A 19,365-nucleotide genomic window follows, 5' to 3' on the forward strand; every position below is an offset into this window, starting at 1 on the left:
CCTACTTTCTAATACTACCAAATTGGTTTTTGATTTTTAGCAACACCGGTTTAGAAGCCAAACAAATGTATAAAGTAACCATCCTAACCTTTGTTTATCAAACACATTGTCAAGTTAGGTGTATCACCACACCCAACTCAATCTGCTTATTTTACAAGATTCCACAAAAAAGGAAAACTGCTTAAAAAGTAATAGAACCAGAAACTTGCCCCAAAGCTAAATATCTGAAAAACTACCTGAGCTTCCAAATCTGATAAGCTACCATCCACAACTCAAACTCACCATTAATCACCTAAAAATGCCCTCTAACCTGTCATTGTTCCATACTATACTGTTTTATAGCTTTAAAACAGCACTATCTGAAATATCATATGTTCATCTGTTTCTTTTTTTTTTTTTTTTTTTGGCCAGTCCTGGGCCTTGGACTCAGGGCCTGAGCACTGTCCCTGGCTTCTTCCCGCTCAAGGCTAGCACTCTGCCACTTGAGCCACAGCGCCGCTTCTGGCCGTTTTCTGTATATGTGGTGCTGGGGAATCGAACCTAGGGCCTCGTATATCCGAGGCAGGCACTCTTGCCACTAGGCTATATCCCCAGCCCTGTTCATCTGTTTCTTGACTATCAGTTACCCTGTCAGAGCCAAATAAAAGCCATTCTGGTGCAGAGAAGGTGGACGGACAATATTTGTATTTGCTTTGTTTCTCTTCCCTCAAACTTTGCCTAGTAAATTGCTACTGGCTCTCCTCTTTCTCTTTGTTCTTCCTTGGCTTCTCAGGTTGACTCCCAGTGTAGGCTTCTTATTGTTGGGGCATGGCTTGGCATTGAGGGGAGGGGTCCTGAGAGACTGCCCCCTTCTCCCAGCCCCGTGGCTGGTACCAGAAGAGGTAGCAAACCAGCCCCGCCTTCCGCCTCAGCCACGATTGTGTCAAAATGGCACCGGTCCAGGCCCAGGGGGCGGACCTGTGGGATGTGATGACTGCCCATAGGGGAAGTTCCATGACATCACTGTGATGGACAGCTCATCAGCCTATTGCTAGTATCCAGTTAGTCCCTCCCCTTCCTGCCGCCATTACTGTCATAGAAACCCCTCCCTGAGTAAAACCGGTGGAATTCCCAGAAGTTTTCCCGCATGTCCTGCCTCTGCCTCCTTATTCTTAGCAAGTGAGGAGGAGGGCGGCGTCTCACGGCCACACACGCCAAGGCTTGCACGTAGCCCTCACTCCAGCTTTGCCACTTGCGGGAAGGGCAGCTTACGCATGAGGGTGAAAGGGGATTACACAGGAGGTAGTAAGGCCCTGCATCTTACCATTCATATCTCAGCTGAAACATTATCTCAGGACCCACAACAGTCCTGGTTAATGTTCAGATCCTAGTCTCATTTTTAGTAGCAACCCTTTTTATCCTCAAAATGAGTCCATTTAGACAATAAGTTTTATGGAAACAGGTAATTCCTGAAAAGTCCCTATTGTCATATTGATGATGCTTTTCCCCCTTGATGTCACTCACTAATATTTTTAAGTGTATATAATAGAAATACTTTCATGCCAGTAACTTCTGAATTATAAACTCTATAAGAACATAGGATTTATGTTATGTTTCGAGCTCATTTCTTACTATATCCACACTAGGAGAGAACTTGGCATTGCAGGCACTTAGCATTTGGCGCCTTCACATCACCCCTCGTGGCGGTCCAATGCAATATAGAGGCCAGCAGAGCTCCTAAGGGACCAAGACTTTTGGGTGTGGCAATCGCTGTGCAAGCGAGACAGGGCTCTAGATTCTTCTGAGTCAGCCTGCATTCATCTGAGATTTGAGCATGTAGAACTGAGTTGAGTTAAAAAATGTTACTTTGTAATAAAAACAGTTTATATGTTCACTATGCTGGGGATAAATGCTCTAGTTCCACAATAAGAGTATCAACAAAACTATTCAAAAACTGAAGAATGCCAATAATTGGTAATGATTTTAAAAACTGGTTGTTCATGCTTATAGCCTTCACTTAAAAAAAACAGTGACTAATCAATCTCAAAGGTACTGAAGCAATACATAAAACAGTATAATTATAGTAGAGTACTTAAGAAGCTCATACTAAACACATATGATGGCAATGATAGTCAAATATCCACTGCTTTAGATTCCAAAAATGTGAGGGTTTTTTTGGCCAGTCCTGGGCCTTGGACTCAGGGCCCGAGCACTGTCCCTGGCATCCTTTTGCTCAAGGCTAGCACTCTGCCACTTGAGCCACAGCGCCACTTCTGGCCATTTTCTGTATATGTGGTGCTGGGGAATCGAACCCAGGGCCTCATGTACATGAGGCAAGCTCTCTTGCCACTAGGCCATATCCCCAGGCCGAGTTTGGGGATTTTTTGCCTTTATCATTTTGGACATTCTTAAAATTCTTGGCTGGAGTGTATAACACAGATTTATGTGCCTTGCATGTATAAGGATTAGGTTCAATTCCTGTGCCAAAAGTAAAAACATTAAAAAGTTATCTTCCTAAGAAGAGATTCTATCTCTTCAGAGAAATAGTTGTCATGTTTTAGGCTAAATTAGTATATTTGGCATTCTGAACAAATCATGCTGATATCTGGGATGTCCACTGAATTAAGAAAACTCAGCAAGAATAATTTCACATTCTTTTTTCTGCTGCTACCAGGTTTAAACACAAGGCCTGGGTCTCATCCAGCTTAGCACTCTACAAATTGAGTCACACCTCCAACCGTTAGCTGATGAATTGGAGATGGAGCCTCAAAGACAATTCTGTCCAAGATGTATTCAAACAGTGATCCTCTGGACCTCAGCCTCCTGGGTAGCTAATATAGATGTGAGCCACCAGGACCTAGCAATTATACTTTCCCTTGTAATTTGTAGGTAACTAACATAAACAATTATTTCTGAATCCATCTGCCCTGCATCACAGCCCTGGGGAGCCATGCAGCCGTCATGGTATCTGATCCTCATAGTCTTTCAGGCCTAGTTCTCATCATCACTATTACCACACCATACTGCCCCTAAACACAGTGGTACTTGTTTTGTGTGTGTGTGTGCCAGTGTGAGTTTGAACTCAGGGCTTAGACGCTGTCCCTGAGCTTTTTCACTCAAGGCTGGTGATCCACCACTTGAGCCACACCTCCACTTCCAACTTTTTGGTGGTTACTTTATGAGATAGTCTCATAAACATTCCTGCCCAGGCTGGCTTAGAACCATGATCCTCAGATCTCAGCCTCCTGAGTGGATAGGATTACAAATGTGAGTCATCAGTACCCTATGGACCACTAAAACACATTATCTGAATAACTATAACTATAATATAGTATTATATAACTATAATAAAATTAAAATTGGGCCTACTTGAGAGAACTAAAGATATAATGGTAACCTTCATTTGAACATCTCAGAAGTCAGTTTGGCTTAAATCTCATTTTTCTACTGTAATCAGTCCTCCTGATAAGTGAAATGTGACACTATATAACTACATGTAAATAGAGAACCCCATATGTGTACATATATGCATACATATATGTAGGGTTGTCCAAAATGGGCCCACTTCCTTGAGGAAAAGAAGGATTAAAAACAAACACTGTAACAAAATGAGGAATAAATCAAGACAAATTGGTTTCTGAATTCTGTCCATACATCTTATTTCTGGTCCACTTCCTCCAGCTGGGAATGTGGCTTTGCGGTAGAGTGCTTGCCTAGCATGCATGAAGCCCTGGGTTCCATTCCTCAGTATCACATACACAGAAAAAGCTACAAGTGGGCTGGGAACATGGGCTAGTGGTAGAGTGCTTACCTTCCATACATGATGCCCTAGGTTTGATTCCCTAGCACCACATGTATAGAAAAAAGCCGGAAGTGGCGCTGTGGCTCATGTGAGTAAAAAAGAAGCCATGGACAGTGCTCAGGCCCTGAGTCCAAGACCCAGGACTGGGAAAAAAAAAAAAAAGCTACAAGTGGTGCTGTGGCTCAAGTGGTAGAGTGCTAGCCTTGAGCAAAAGAAGCTTAGGGACAGTGTCCAGGTCAAGCCCCAAGACAGGCAAAAAAAAAAAGTACCTATCAATGAGATCACAGTTGTCAACTGTATAGTCTATAACAATGGAAAATTCAGAAGCTTTCTTCAAGATCACTGAAGTTATAGCTCAAAACTACATTCAATGACAAACCTGAGATAAACTGACTAATGACTAAATCAATGATTAATTTTTTAATTGTGCATTACATAAAGAGAATTCACCAAAACATGTGTATTTTAATTTTCTTTTCCTAATTAGCTTCTAAAATATCTTAGAATATCTGAGACAATATCTCAGCAACCCTATTAAAATATAAATCATTTCTAAAATTTTTATTTCAAATCCATCCCTAAATAAAATTTTAACATTCCCTCTGAGTGCCATAAAGTGATAAATTACAATTTTTTTTAAAAACTTCTACTTTTTGGAAGTGTATCTGTCCTTTTTAAAAATATTTAACAAATACAAATCAGAGTAACTCAAGGATAGAATTAAAGAATGAATTATGTTTCCTTGCAGGAAAGTAATTTTCTAGTTTTTTTTTTTTGGTACCATATTTCAAATATTTTGAAGCCAATGCATAAGTTTTAGGAGACAGTTATTAAATGACTGAATACATTTTGTTTCTCATGACTGAATCTACTACTACTACTATTATCATGTGAGCCATTTTTTTGTCTCATATTATATGCAGGTTGAAAGGTTGAGTATTTCAACTTTTCATGACCAAGAAGTAGGAGACCTTTAGTCTACTAATGCTGGAAAATCCAATGCTGCATCATCCAAGTCTCTTTTCTGATAAAGGGAACAACTGTGCAAGGCATAGGAGTAAATAATATGGAGGACAGAAGGAATAAAGATAGAAAAGTACTAAATATACTATGGGACTAGTCTGTATTTAAATTACTGATTCAAAATGTTTTCCTAAGTAGAATTAACAAACGTGCCCATTATAGTCCAAGTAGCTAAAATCACACAAATCAAAAGTGGATTGCAGTGTTTCTTAGGCAGCTTTACAAATGATAAATATAAAGCTGAATCCCAGTATTCATTCATTCAAAAGTTAATGGAAGGTACCCAGTAAGTGCAAGGTAACATGCCGGCAAACATAAAGGGGGGGGGGGTAGCAAATTGCTTTGCCCAAATAGTCTTACCTTCAGCTGAAACCCAGTTTCGTTGACAGTCTCCTTCCAGTTACCTTCCTGAAAATTAAAGCTCATTTCAGAAATCATTACTGCAAAGTCGAACAATCCCTATATACTATCCCACATCAAATAAACTTAATACCTATCATTTTGTTCTTATTTCAAAGGAGGTTGGGACAGTGAAATTTTTTTTCACTTTAAAATTAAGCATATAGGAGCTGGGAATATGGCCTAGTGGCAAGAGTGCTGGCCTCGTATACATGAAGCCCTGGGTTCAATTCCCCAGCACCAGGAATATAGAAAACGGCCAGAAGTGGCACTGTGGCTCAAGTGGCAGAGTGCTATGCTAGCCTTGAGCAAAAAGAAGCCACAGACAATGCTCAGGCCCTGAGTTCAAGCCCCAGGACTGGCAAAAATAAATAAAATAAAACAAAATATATAATGTGGATTCCAAAAGAGTAACATGAGCCTAATATTTCATAAATAGAAGCTTCAAAATTGAAGACTAATTTCAATCTAATTTGAATAATATAAAAAATACAGTTTTCATATTCTTAAACATAAAACTGTTAGCCACAGAGTGATGTAATCCAACTTCTTTTGGGGGGGGGGGTCAGTCGTAGAGCTTGAACTCGGGCCCTCCTTTTTTGCTCAAGGTTAGTGCTCTACCACTTTGAGCCATAGCTCCACTTCCAGTTTTCTGGTAGTTAATTGGAGATAAGAATCTCACAGACTTTCCTGTCCAGGCTGGCTTTGAACTGTGATCCTTAGATCTCAGCCTCTTGGAGTAGCTAAGATTACAGGCATAAACCCACCAGTGCCTGGCTTAATCCAACCATTTGAAATTCAAAACTAAACATAGTAAATCAAATATAACAAGCTACTTAGGAGGCTGAGATCTGAGGACCTAGAGTTAAAGCCAGCCCAGGCAGAAAAGTCTGTAAGACTCTTAAATCTAATTAAATAGCAAAGGGGCTGGGGATATGGCCTAGTGGCAAGAGTGCCTGCCTCGGATACACGAGGCCCTAGGTTCGATTCCCCAGCACCACATATACAGAAAACGGCCAGAAGCGGCGCTGTGGCTCAAGTGGCGGAGTGCTAGCCTTGAGCGGGAAGAAGCCAGGGACAGTGCTCAGGCCCTGAGTCCAAGGCCCAGGACTGGCCAAAAAAAAAAAACAAAAACAAAAACAAAAAAACTAATTAAATAGCAAAAAGCTAGACATGGAGCTGTGGCTCAAGTGATAAAGTGACAGTTTTTGGTTTTTTTTGCCAGTCCTGGAGCTTGAACTCAGGGCCTGGGCGATGTCCCTGAGCTTCTTTTGCTCAAGGCTAGCACTCCTACCACTTGGAGCCACAGTGCCACTTCTGGCTTTTTCTGTTTATGTGGTTCTGAGGAATTGAGTCCAGAGCTTCATGCATGTTAGGCAAGCACTCTACCACTAAACCACATTCCCAGCCCCTGATGTGACAGTTTTGAGTGAAAAAGCAAACCAAGAGTGTGAGGCCCACTGGCACCAAAAAAAAAAAAAAAAAAAAAGTAAGCATTCTAAGTTTATTTTTCATTTCCTTTTTTGTACTGGAAATCAAACCCAGAACATTGCAATTGCTAAGCAAGCACTTTGCTACTAAGCTACACCTCAGCCAAGTACTCTATGTTTAAAACCAAGAGACCTAAATCCAAATGAATATTTTTAAAAGACTAAAAGAAAATTACCTGTGTTAAAAACAAATAGAAGATTTTGTCTCTACAAAGGATGGGATGTGAAGCAACCCTCAAGAGGAAGTTTTCTAAGCCAATCCGCCGTCTCTCAACAAAATCTGGATCCATGTTGTCAGCAGAAAGTTTATGCCAAACAAATTCTGCCTACATACACAAAACAATCATTAAGAATAGTCTCAGTGCTTAGAACTTCTACTTTGCTACCATTTCACTTCTTACCCGTTTTTCTGGTAGAGGCGGCACAACAATATGTGGATAGTAAACCAAAAGGTAATTTCTCAACAACTCGAACTCACTATATCGCCTCCACAGTGAGTCAGTTAGGATACTCTGACCATCAGCATGCTCAACTGACCTGAAAAGGAATCAAAGACCACTTATGTCTCTCATTGGAAATAAAAATACAAGGGGCTGGGAATATGGCTTAGTGGTAGAGTGAGTACCTATCATACATGAAGCCCTGGGTTCCATTCCTCAATACCAAATAAACAGAAAAGGCTGGAGGTAGCACTTTGGCTCAAGTGGTAGAGTGCTAGCCTTGAGCAAAAGAAGCTCAGGGACAGTGCCCAGGCCCTTAGTTCAAGTCCCAGGAATGGCCACAAAAGAGAGGGAGAGAGAAATAAAAATACAAGCTGGGTGTCAGTGGCTCACACTATATCATAGCTACCCAGGAGGCTGCGTAAGCTGGTCTAGATCTTTGATCCTCTCAATCTCAGCCTTACGAGTTGCTAGGATTACAGGTGTAAACCACTGGTGACTGGCCTATCTAAGCACATTTCTAACAGAAAAATTCTTCCAGCTGGTGGCTCATACTTGTAATCTTAACTACTCAGAAGGCTGAGATCTGAGGATTGAGGCACATAGCCATCTTGGGAAGCAGTCTGTAAGACTTTTACCGCCAATTAATTAGCAAAAAGCTATAAGTAGAAGTGGGGCCTAAGTTGTAAAATACCAGCCTTGAGTGAAAAAAACAAGCAAGAGCATAAAGCCATGAGTTAAGACCTACTATCAGTGCACACGCGCACACACACACACACACACACACACACACACACGACTTCTTGGCACCTAAAAACACTCCATTTACATTATCTATCAGGAATTATGTAATAGCATCTAATTGGTTTTATATGATATGTAATTTAACTCACATATGTTTTATTATATGCCTATTTTAGAGGAGATAATCTCATATGAACAGAAATACACACACACACACACACACACACACACACACACACACCCTCAATGGTAATTAAAGACCAGTGACTTTAGTCTTATTCAATGCTAGTCTACTAAATTATAGTAGACTACAGACAACAGCTATCAGACCAATACTTTCTAAGCAGACATAGTGACTCAAGCCTGTAATCCTAGCTACTCCAGAGACAGATCAAAAGGCTCATGGTTTTCCTTTAGATCCTATCTCAACAGTACAAAAAGCTGGACATAGAGGTATCCTCTGTGATCCCAGCCATTTCAGTAGCATGGACTAGAATTGCGGTCCAGGCTTGTCCAGCATAAAACAAGATTGTATTGGGAAAGCAGCTAAAACAAAAGGGCTAGGGGTGTTGTTCAAGTGGCAGAGCACCCATCTAACCCTAACACTACTTCCCCTTACCTACCTTGTCTCAATGAGGTAAGCAGTATAGGTTTCCTGCATGTTCATGGCATTTCTTCCAGTTCGCTTTTCTGCTTCTGAAACACTGATTTCAATCTTCTTTAACCAAAAATTATTTTCTGTCATCTAGGCAAAAATAAATGAAATTAAAAACCTTTTAAGATGGAATTACTAGTGAGAGAGTAGCAGGGTGGGGGGGTGAATATTATTCATTATAGGTATGTAGAAAATTTTTGTAATAAAATCTGCTATTTTGTACAATTAATACATACTACTTGAAAAATTGCACAGCTACTTTAATAAAACCCAATATTGGTACAGATTTCAAGATAATTTTGTATATTTGAGTGTTAGGTGGCTAAATGACAGCAAATGCCAATATCTCTACCCATATATACTATAGTATATTAATTTTTTCAGAGGTATTTTAACAGATACCATACATTTAGTTATTAAAATTTAGGCATTTCTTGGAAGTAACTATGAGTAAATCTACACAGAAATGCATTAAAAAAAAACAAAACACCTTGGGGTTGGGGGAGGGGGAAATGAGGGAGGAGGTAACAAACAGTAAAAGAAATGTATCCAATGCCTAACGTATGAAACTGTAACCTCTCTGTACATCAATTTGAAAATAAATTTAAAAAAAAAAAACCTTGGGGGGGGGGGCTGGGAATATAGCCTAGTGGTAGAGTGCTTGCTTCGCATACATGAAGCCCTGGATTCAATTCCTCAGCATCACATATATAGAAAAAGTCAGAAGTGGCGCTGTGGTTCAAGTGGTGGAGTGCTAGCCTTGAGCACAAAGAAGCCAGGGACAGTGCTCAGGCCCTGAGTTTAAGCCACAGGACTGGCAAAAAAACAACAACAACAACACACACACACACACACACACACACACACACACACACACACAAACAATCTTGGGCTGGGAAGTGGAGCTAGGTGACAGAGTGCTTTGCCAGCACAGGTGAGGCCCTGGGTTTGATGTGGAAACACTATACACAGGACTCTGTAAAGACAGTGAGGGAGGCACCAGGCATCAACACACCCCACCCCACCCCCAGTTAGGACTCAAATGCACTGCAGACTCCCACATCAATATTTGGGAACTGTGGCGCTGGAGGAAGGTCTACAACTTAGATGTCAGCTACTAGCACAGGGTTGTTCCCCATCCACACACAAGTCCTGGAGCAAGCAGCTGTGCACTCTTCCTGGAGAAGCTTGTACACAGCTTACAGGAGCCAGTAGGCAAAGAAGGATTCCACCTTCCAAATATCAGATATTTCTTTGTATGCCTGTGTGTGTACCAGACCTATTATTTGTGTCATACCACAATTGTGGTAGGGAGTGCAAAGGCAGGAGGATCTTGGTCTAATGCCAGCCTATACTTGTACACAGAAAAGACAGCTGGAGGTATAGAGAGCTTGCCTAGAGGGTACAGGGACTAAGGACCAGATTTCAAACCCTGGGGGGCAGGGAGGGAGAAGAGCAGGAGAAGAGACAATCAGATCAATTCTCCTTCAGATCAGTACCTACTTCCCAGAGTTTTAATCCTGTCTCTGCCACAAATAAGCTGTGCAACTCTGGGTAAGTTATTTAACGACTCTGTGTTTCAGTTTCCTTATCTCAAAATAACAGAACCTGCAATTGGTTCAAGCGCTGGAACAGCCTCCAAAGTGATATTAAGGAGCATTTGAAATAGAAAATGAAGAGTGAACAAATGCAGCAGTGGTACTAGCTAGATATTGTGTTCAAAATGAACTATACAACTTGTGGGCAGAGATGGGAGGGGAAAAAAAACTGGGAGAGCCAGGGAAGGGGTGATGTTGTCCAAAAAGAAATGTTCTCATTACCTGACTTATGTAACTCAAATTCCTCTCTACATCACCTTTACAATAACAATTTTTAAAAAGTTTAAGAAGAGGACTTTTTAACAGGGGCACCAATGGCTCAGGCCTATAATCTAGCTACTCAGGAGGCTGAGACCTGAGCATCACAATTCAAAGTCAACCCAAGGAGGAGAATCTGTGAGACTCTTATCTCAAATTAATCACACACACACACACACACACACACACACACACACACACACACACACTACAGAAGTAGAGCTGTGGCAAAGTGGTAGAGTGCTAGCCCTGAGTAAAAAACAGCTCAGGGACAGGGCCCAGAGGCCCTGAGTCCAAGCCCTACAACTGACCAAAAAAAACACACACAAAAAAAACAAAAAACAAACCAGAGGCCTTTGGGAAGTGGTTAGATCATGAGGAAGGGCCCTCCTCAAGTGTACATCAGTAGTTTTATGAACAACACTGAGATCCTTCCCACCCACAACTGTGGGCCCAGCTAGCCAGGATGCAAAGGTAGGAAAATTAAGGTCTGAGGCCAAGTCAGGGCCAAGTCAGCAAGACTTGGTCTCAAAACCAAAATAGAAACAAAAGGGCTGAGAAAGGATTACTTGGCCCAGTTCTTGAGGTTTTAAGATCGTGGTCAGCTGACTCTGTGGCTCCTATGCCTGTGGTAAGGCATCACATGATTGGGAGGGTGTGCTGGCATGAAAACGTCTCATGTGATACAGTAGCCAAGAAACAGGGAAAGGAGGAGTGGGGCCCAATGCTATTTTCAAAGACAAATTCTCAATGGCAACTCCCATCAACCAGGGTCCATTTCAACTGCGCCAAATGCAGGGGAGCAAGCCTCTAGCCCATGATCCTTAGGAAGATATCTACACCCCAAACTGTAGTACTATGCCTCTAAATATTTGTCTTCCTTTTTTTACATGATCTTCACCCACAGAATACAACAAATCTTACTTAGTTTTGGTCTGCTTCATCTAGTTTTCTGCTGCCAATTGGAAGAGGTATTGTTTGTGCTCCAGGATTTTTAAATAATGGTTGCCAAAGGACCGTGTTTCATGGGTACTTCTCTCGGGGGCTCTCCCTTTACAAAGTCACTTCTGCACAAGCACTACACCAGTGGCTCACACCTGCAGTCCTAGCTACTGAGGAAGCCTGAGATCTGAGGATCATGGTTTGTAGCCAGTCTGGGCAGGAAAATCTGTGAGCCTCTTATCTCCAACTAAGCACTAAAAAAGCCAGAAGTGGTAGAAAATACCTCAAGCAGTAGAGTTCCCCAGGACTGGAACCAAAAAAATCTCTTCTGAATTCCTCAGGCAATGGCTCTTCTATGGCAAACCATATCCCCTGGCCCAGCTTCTCTTAACTGAAAGCTCAATGGAATCCTTCAGTCTTTAAGTATTCTTTCCTCCACTGTCTTGCTAAGGCCCCTTCCTTCCACTAGTACTAATTACTACTTTCAAGAGACTGTATTCCTTTCTTATTCCATTTTCCAAATGATTAAATAAAACTAAGTACCTTAAAAAAATGCATGCACTATTCCTCACAGAGAAAAGATACAAAAGGAAATGATAGGAAACTTCTAATCAGACCACAACAAGGAAAAGGACTCACAGAAGGCTAAAGAATCCTAAAGAATCAGTAAGATGGGAAACCACAAACAAATCTTGTGATTTCTCAGCAGTGTTCGTTTTTGGCACCTTTTGGGGTATCCAAATTGTGTGTTCTTTTTATTTTATTTTATTTTATTTTTGCCAGTCCTGGGGCTTGGACTCTGAGCACTGTCCCTGGCTTCTTTTTGCTCAAGGCTAGCACTCTGCCACTTGAGCCACAGCGCCACTTCTGGCCATTTTCTGTATATGTGGTGCTGGGGCCTCATGTATACGAAGCAAGCACTCTTGCCACTAGGCCATATCCCCAGCCCCCAAATTGTGTGCTCTCTCTCTCTCTCTCTCTCTCTCTCACACACACACACACAAACATACACACACACACAGATCTCTTCAGTCAAAAGTAAAGCTGATAATAAAAACTTAATTATGTTATTAATATGGGGAAGATAACATGACATCCTACATAATTTCATAGAAAAGTCCATTCTGTGCATATTAGGTAACATAATGAATTCTACAGAACAATCAACAAAAAATATTGTCTCTCAAGTAAACATAACTGTCTGCCTACTGAAAAAAATAGTATGTTTAATGAAATTAACAGCAAGATAAACTTAGAAATCAGACTACTCGGTAAATTTTTAATTTGTCATTGAAATCAGTTATTTCAGAATATGTCTCTTTCAAAAGTGTTACATTTGATTTTAGATAATCAATCTCTCGTTTAATGTGTACTTAAAGGTAATCTTAATGGCAAAAAAGAAATGATAAAATAATGGCATTCACAGGGAAATGGTCAGATCTTGAATGAATAAAGTTGAGTGAGACAAGCCTAGAGCACAGAGGACAAAGGCGCATGGTCTCCCTGATATGTGGTTGTTGGAGGGGGAGGGGAGAACAGTAGAGATCATGTCTGTAAAATAACAAACTTCTTTTCAAATGGTATTTCTACATGTTTTGGTCAGCGACTTTATATTATGTCTCTAAAACCAAACAATTACTAAATAAACATAAAAAGGTCTAGGATAGACCTGCCAGGAGCACAATAGCTCAACAGCTACATACATATGATTATATAAGATGAGGCTAAGCAAAATGAACTCCAAGAGATGGAAACAGAAGGATTTTACTGTTGTCATTATGTTTAATTATGTTTGATGTACCCCCTGTGGTCACTGTATATGGTTCTGGTACACTGGATATTGTATATATGCTTATCTGAACTGGGGAAGGGAAAGAAAAATGAAGGAGGGTGTAACAAACATGACAAGAAATGTACTCACTACCTTATTATGTAACTATACCCTCTCTGTACATCACCTTTTTGTTTTGTTTTTTGCCAGTCGTGGAGCTTGAACTCAGGGCCTGAGCACTGTCCCTGGCTTCTTTTTTGCTCAAGGCTGGCACTCTGCCACTTGAGTCACAGCGCCACTTCTGGCCATTTTCTGTATATGTGGTGCTGGGGAATCGAACCCAGGGCTTCATGTATATGAGGCAAGCACTCTTGCCACTAGGCTATATCCCCAGCCCTGTACATCACCTTATCAATAAAATTTAATTAAAAAATAAATAAATAAAAGATATCATACAACTTAAAAAAAAAGTTTTGCCATCAATGAACACTGATTTTTTTCCCCCTCAGAGCTGAGGACCAAACTCAAGGCCTTATACTTCCCAGGCAAATGCTCTGCCACTGAGCTAAATCCCCAACATTCTGATATTTTTGGTAGGAAAAAAAAACCACACATATCTTTACCTCTTTTGCTGTTCTCATAATTACATTTTAAAATGAAGTACTGGGACAAATTTATAGTACTATTTAAGTCAATTTCCTCTATATACATATGTGTGTACATATGTGTGTAAGTGCACACATATATGTAAGTTTATGTAAGCATATTAAAGCAAAATGAATTCGATGCCAGTCCTCCTGGGCTCAAATCCCAGTCACACTACTACTACTATAACCTTGATTCCTCATTTTGAGAACTAAATGATGTACAGCTTCACTGGGCATAGTACACAGAAATCAAGTTTAACTTACCTCTCTGCCTAGACCATATGTCTAGGCTACAGCTATTGCAATAATTCTCAGCTGGAGACAGACTGGGTAGGAGAGGAGATAGATGGTTTGGGTGATGCTCAAAGGAAGGCGTTTTTTTTAGGGGTGGGGAGAGAGTTGTACTGAATAAATGTGTGTTTAAACTCCAAGTGGTTCTTAAATATCTGTCCAAATGGTTCATTATGAATCATTAAATTAGGGGGTTAAGAAACCTCATACTTTCGGTTGCTAATGAATGGCCTCTCGTAACACAGTTACAAAAACATTTTCCAGAAACACCAAGTGATAGTATCTAAGTACAAATTCTACTATATTGTGCCATTTCTGGGTTTTCCAATATCTTAAATGAAATATACATTGTGGGAATTTCACTAAAATGCATCCTGTCATATATATATATATATATATTTTTTTTTTAATTTCTCATTTGTAATTGCTGGTGCCAGTCCTGGGGCTTGAACTCAGGGCCTGGGCACTATCCCTGAGCTTCTTTTGCTCAAGACTAGCACTCACTCGTGCCACAGTGCCACTTCTGACTTTCGTGGTTAACTGGAGGTGAGAGTCTCACAGACTTTCCTGCCCAGTGTAGCTTCAAATTGGGATCCTCAAATCCCAGCCTCCTGAGTAGCAAGGATTACAGGTGTGAGCCACCAGCATCTGGCTCCCCTGGTGATTTTTGTTTGTTGTTATTATAATGATGATATACAGAGATGTTAGTTACATAAGCCAGGTAAAGAGTACATTGCTTTTTGGACAATGTCACCCCTTCCCAGGCTCTCTTTTCCCTCCTGTCCCCACCCACAAGTTATATAGTTGATTTTCAACATAATGTCTGGTGAGCATCACTGTTGCATTTGTTCTCCCTTTGTCCCTCCATTTCTGCCCCCCCCCCCTTTATCCTCCCAACCAAGGTAAGAAAACAAAAACAGCAAAAAGGAAAAACCTTTTCCACTTCCTGGAGTTCATTTCTGTGTGAGTGTGTGTGTGTGTGTGTGTGTGTGTGTGTGTGTGTGTGTGTGTGTCGGTGGTGGGGCTTGAACTCTGGACCTGGGCACTGTGCCTGAGCTCTTCAGCTCAAGACCAGTGTTCTACCACTAGAGCCACATCCCCACTTCTGGTTTTCTGGTGGTTGTTAATTGGAGATAAGAGTCTCATAGACTCTCCTGCCCAGGCTGGCTGTGAACCTCAATCCTCAGACCTCAGCCTCCTGAGTAGCTAGGATTACAAGCAGGAGCCACTAGCACCTAGCTCAAGTTCATTTCTATAAATATTATTTTATATGATCAGAGGCACATAGGCATTGTGTGCTTTTGTGTTCCTTTCCTAAGAGCATCCACCTTTGGTCTCACTGTGTATGAATGTCTAGAGTCCTGTATAATTTATCATGTTCCAGTATATTTTAGATCTAGCTTCCAGATGTCCTACAATAGATGAGAGGATCCAAAACATGTAGTACCTACATACACAAAGAATTTTACACAGCTATTAGAAAGAATAGTACTATGTCATTCGCAAGGAAATAGATGGACCTAGAACAAATCATCTTAAGTGAGGTAAGCCAAGCTCATAGAGGCAAACAGTGACTGTTTTCTCTCATACACGGAAGCTAGAGCCGCTGGTTATTTTTGAGATAAGGTCTTCTTGCCTAGGCACATGCCTGGTCCTTGATTCACCTAGTTTGGGCTTCTCATCATAACTGAGACAACAGGCTTCTGACGCCTGCCCAGTTTCTTTCTGCTGAAATGGAGTCTTCCAGATTTTCTGCCAAGTGTGGACCTGGAAGCACAATCCTCTCAATTCCAGTCTCCTCAGATAGCTAGAATGACAGGCATATGCGAGTTCACCCACCTACTGGTTGAAAGAGGTCTCCCAAACTTTTGTACCCCACTGACACTGAATTATTATGTTTCAAAAGACAGGATTACAGTGTGAGTACTAGTACCTGATTTCTGTTGTTCTGAGACATAGTCAACCTTTATAGCCCAAGCTGGCCTTGGATGCATAATCCACCTTTCTCGGCCACCACAATGCTAGAATTATAGTTGTCTAACACCATAATCAGTTCTAAATTTATTTTTGACATATAATATCTATACATGTTTATGGCATACAATGTGATGTTTCAAATCAGATATATATTGGGTGATGCTTGCTCATTTAGCTAGGTCTTGTTCTGCTTTTGTAACAGTAATGGGGTTTGAGCTCAGAGCTTTGTTATTTGCTAGGTGCTCTACTTTGAGCCACATCAATCCTTTTTGTACCTTGGTTATTTTTTAGATGAAGTCTCACTTCCCGCCTGGGTGCACACCTGGACCACTCAGCCACCTATTTTAAGTTTCTCATTGTAGCTAGGATGACAGGCTGCACCACCGTTTCCAGCTCTCAGTTGAGAAGGGTGCCTCAACTTGAGCTTTTTTCCTAGGGTGTACCACTTGAGCCAAGGCTTCGTGTGTGTGTTTAATGTGATTAAGTGGAGATAAGAGTGTCACAGACTTTTACTGCCCAGGCTGGCCTCAAACATGATCCTCCCAATCTCAGCTTCCTAAGTAGCTGGAATTACAGATATGAGCCACTGTGGCCCAGCTTGTTTAATGACTTTTAATGTTCCCAGGGATAGACCTCAAGGCTTCGTGCATGCTAAGTGCATGCAAACTTACCACTGAGCTGTACCCCCAACACTGTAAGGGGGGCAAGGAGTGGCAAAATGCTTTAATACCTCATCAAACAAGAGATACAAATGGCAAAGAAGCACATGAAAAGATGCTACAAGCCTTACACCAGTGGCTCTTGCCTGTAATCCTAGCTATTCCAGAGGCTGAAATCTGAGGCTCACAGTACACAAAGACAACCTGGGCAGAAAAGTCCATGAGATTCTTGTCTCCAGTTAACTAACAATCAAAAGTCAGATGTGGAGTTGTGGCTCAAATAGTAGAGCTCAGCCTTGAGGGGAAGCTAAAAGAGTGAGGCCCTAAATTCATGCCCCAGCACATGCACACACTTGCACATGCGCACACACGTGCGCGCACACACACACACACACACACCTTCACTTAGATTCCTTGATATTTTCCTAAGTAGCCAGAGAAGTCCCTGGATAGTTGGTGTCTAAACTTAGTGCTGGTTTCCAGTTACACTCAGAGAACAGCTTTAACTTTTCTTCATCCATCTATCAATAAGACGGGCAGTCTCCTATTAGGGCTAACACCTGTTCTAGAAATAAAAACGAGCAGCAGCACACCGAAGAGCACTCCTGCAGTGCCTCCAGTCTGCAAGGCCTGCCTCGACCGCCCGCGAGGGCACTTTGGAATGAAGGCGCTCACACACATCATTCATTTTCCCCGTCTTCGGGCACGCGAACGTCACTCACGGCCCCCGCAGCGCTGGGGGTGAGGGGGCGAGATCAGAGCGATCCGCCCCGGGAAACACAGTACTGGACACTGAGGGAGGGAGTTGAACGGGCGCTTCTCCGTGCGCGCCTTTCCTCGAGGCCCGCACAGGCTCCTCGGCTCCTCGGGAGGCCCGAGTGCAGCCCACTCCCTGCCCGCCCCACCCCCGGCCCGCTCCCCTCTCCTCCCGTCCCCCTTCGCCGGGACCCCGTCACGCCATCCCCGCTGGGACGACCCCACAGCGGACTGCAGGCCACGCCGGCGCACCCTCTTCGGGACCCGAATCGGCCTCGGGGCGCTGCGCACCCCCACCCCAGCCCCGCTCCGGCCTCGCCCGCCGGCGCGACCCCAGGCCCGCAGGAAGGGCCCACCCCCAGGGTCCCCGAGCCGCCCCGGCCGCGCTCTCCCACAGCACGCCCGCGGCTCGCCGAGGTCGCACACGCGCACGGGCGGCCCCCGCCTCCCATCCCCGCACCCCAGCACCCCGCGGTCTCCCCGGCCCAGCCCCACCCCACCCCCGACCCCGGTCCCGGCCCGCCCGGCCCGGTAGGCCCGGACACAGGCCCCGAGGCCTCGGCCGCCCCTTCTCCTTACCGTGCCCAACCCAGAGCCGTCTTCCCGGGCCCCCTCGGCTTCCTCACGGACCGCAGCCTCCGGCCCGGTGTCGGAGTGACCCAGCGGCTCCAGGGGCGCAGGCTGCAGCTGCCTCTCGGGGTCTGGGGGTGCTTGTTCCATAGCCGCAGTTCTGAGCCGTGAGCCCAGGGCGCATGCGCCATGGCCCGCCCGCGTAAGCCACGCCCTCCTGTCCGCCGGGTCCCGCCCCTCCTCCCGCCGAAGCCACGCCCCTCCGTGCAGCTCCAGCTGCAGCGAGCTTTGTGGCTCCCAGGCTCTGGCAGCCAGAGCTAGATGTGGGGCTGGGTGGGGCTGGATGGGGCTGGAGGGAAAGGCTGCCTGTGGAGGAACCGGTCTGCTACTAGGCTGGAAACCCAGAAATCTGAGACAAGAAAAAAAAAGGTCAAGGGAAGGCGAATACCTGGAGTAAGTATGGCAACTGGGGCTGGGAATGTGGCCTAGTGGTAGAGTACTTACCTAGCATGCATGAAGCCCTGGGTTCGATTCCTCAGCACCACATACACAGAGAAGGCCAGAAGGGATGCTGTGGCTCAAGTGGTAGAGTGGTAGCCTTGAGCACAAAGAAGCCAGGGACAGTGCTCAGGCCCTGAGTTCAAGCCTTAGGACTGGCAAAAAAAAAGTATGGCAACTATTCAGATAAGTGATCACCTAAAGAAAATGTGAAGGGCAAAAGAAATTGGAGGCCGTTGCCTGGCCATTTTCTCTTCTGGCCCTACATTTCCTACCGTCAATGTTTCTCTGGGAAAGATCAGTTCCTATTAATAATAAAAGAGGTTGCAGGCTCACATTTCTTTCAAAGCCGGGTACAGGCTATTGGAAAGGCTGAGATCTGAGGCTCACAGTTCAAAGCCAGCCCAGGCAAGAAAGACTCTTATTTCTGATTAACCATCTAAAAACCAGGAATGGAACTGTGGCTCCTGTGGTAAAACACTAGCCTTGAGCAAAAACAAAAACAAAAAAACAAAAACAAAAACTCAGCAACAGCACCCAGGCCCTGAGTTCAAGGTCCAGGATGGATACACACACACACACACACACACACACACACACACACACACACCAGGAAGTTATGAGCCTATTAACCTTCTGCAGGTGGAGTTCCCCGCTCATCCAATGGTAATATTTGAGATGCTCATGGGACCTTCAGCTTTTGGCCAGAAGTAGTACTTAAGTCCTGATCTAGTGTTTAAGCCTCAAACACTGAAGCACTGGAAATATGGTAGAGTTCTAAGAGTTTCCTGCTTAATTTTCTGAGCCTACTTCCTTATCAAGCATTTGCCATGGCAACTTGATGGTGAGAAGTGGACACTGGCTGT

General features: G+C 43.3%; 1 protein-coding gene across 1 annotated transcript in view; it reads right to left on the reverse strand.

The window, feature by feature from the left end:
• The window catches only part of Snx4 (sorting nexin 4), a 54,123-nt gene extending 35,935 nt beyond the window's left edge, over positions 1 to 18,188 (reverse strand). Inside the window, exons 1-5 of the mRNA XM_048346807.1 lie at positions 18,011 to 18,188; positions 8,501 to 8,622; positions 7,095 to 7,230; positions 6,870 to 7,019; positions 5,165 to 5,212 (exon numbers count right to left, since the gene is read on the reverse strand). Of these exons, the coding sequence (XP_048202764.1) occupies positions 5,165 to 5,212; positions 6,870 to 7,019; positions 7,095 to 7,230; positions 8,501 to 8,622; positions 18,011 to 18,151 (597 nt within the window). The 5' untranslated portion in view covers positions 18,152 to 18,188. The remainder of the gene's footprint in view (positions 1 to 5,164; positions 5,213 to 6,869; positions 7,020 to 7,094; positions 7,231 to 8,500; positions 8,623 to 18,010) is intronic.
• Positions 18,189 to 19,365: the final 1,177 nt, after the last annotated feature.

Source organism: Perognathus longimembris, chromosome 5 (genome assembly GCF_023159225.1).
Source record: "Perognathus longimembris pacificus isolate PPM17 chromosome 5, ASM2315922v1, whole genome shotgun sequence".
NCBI lineage: Eukaryota > Metazoa > Chordata > Mammalia > Rodentia > Heteromyidae > Perognathus > Perognathus longimembris.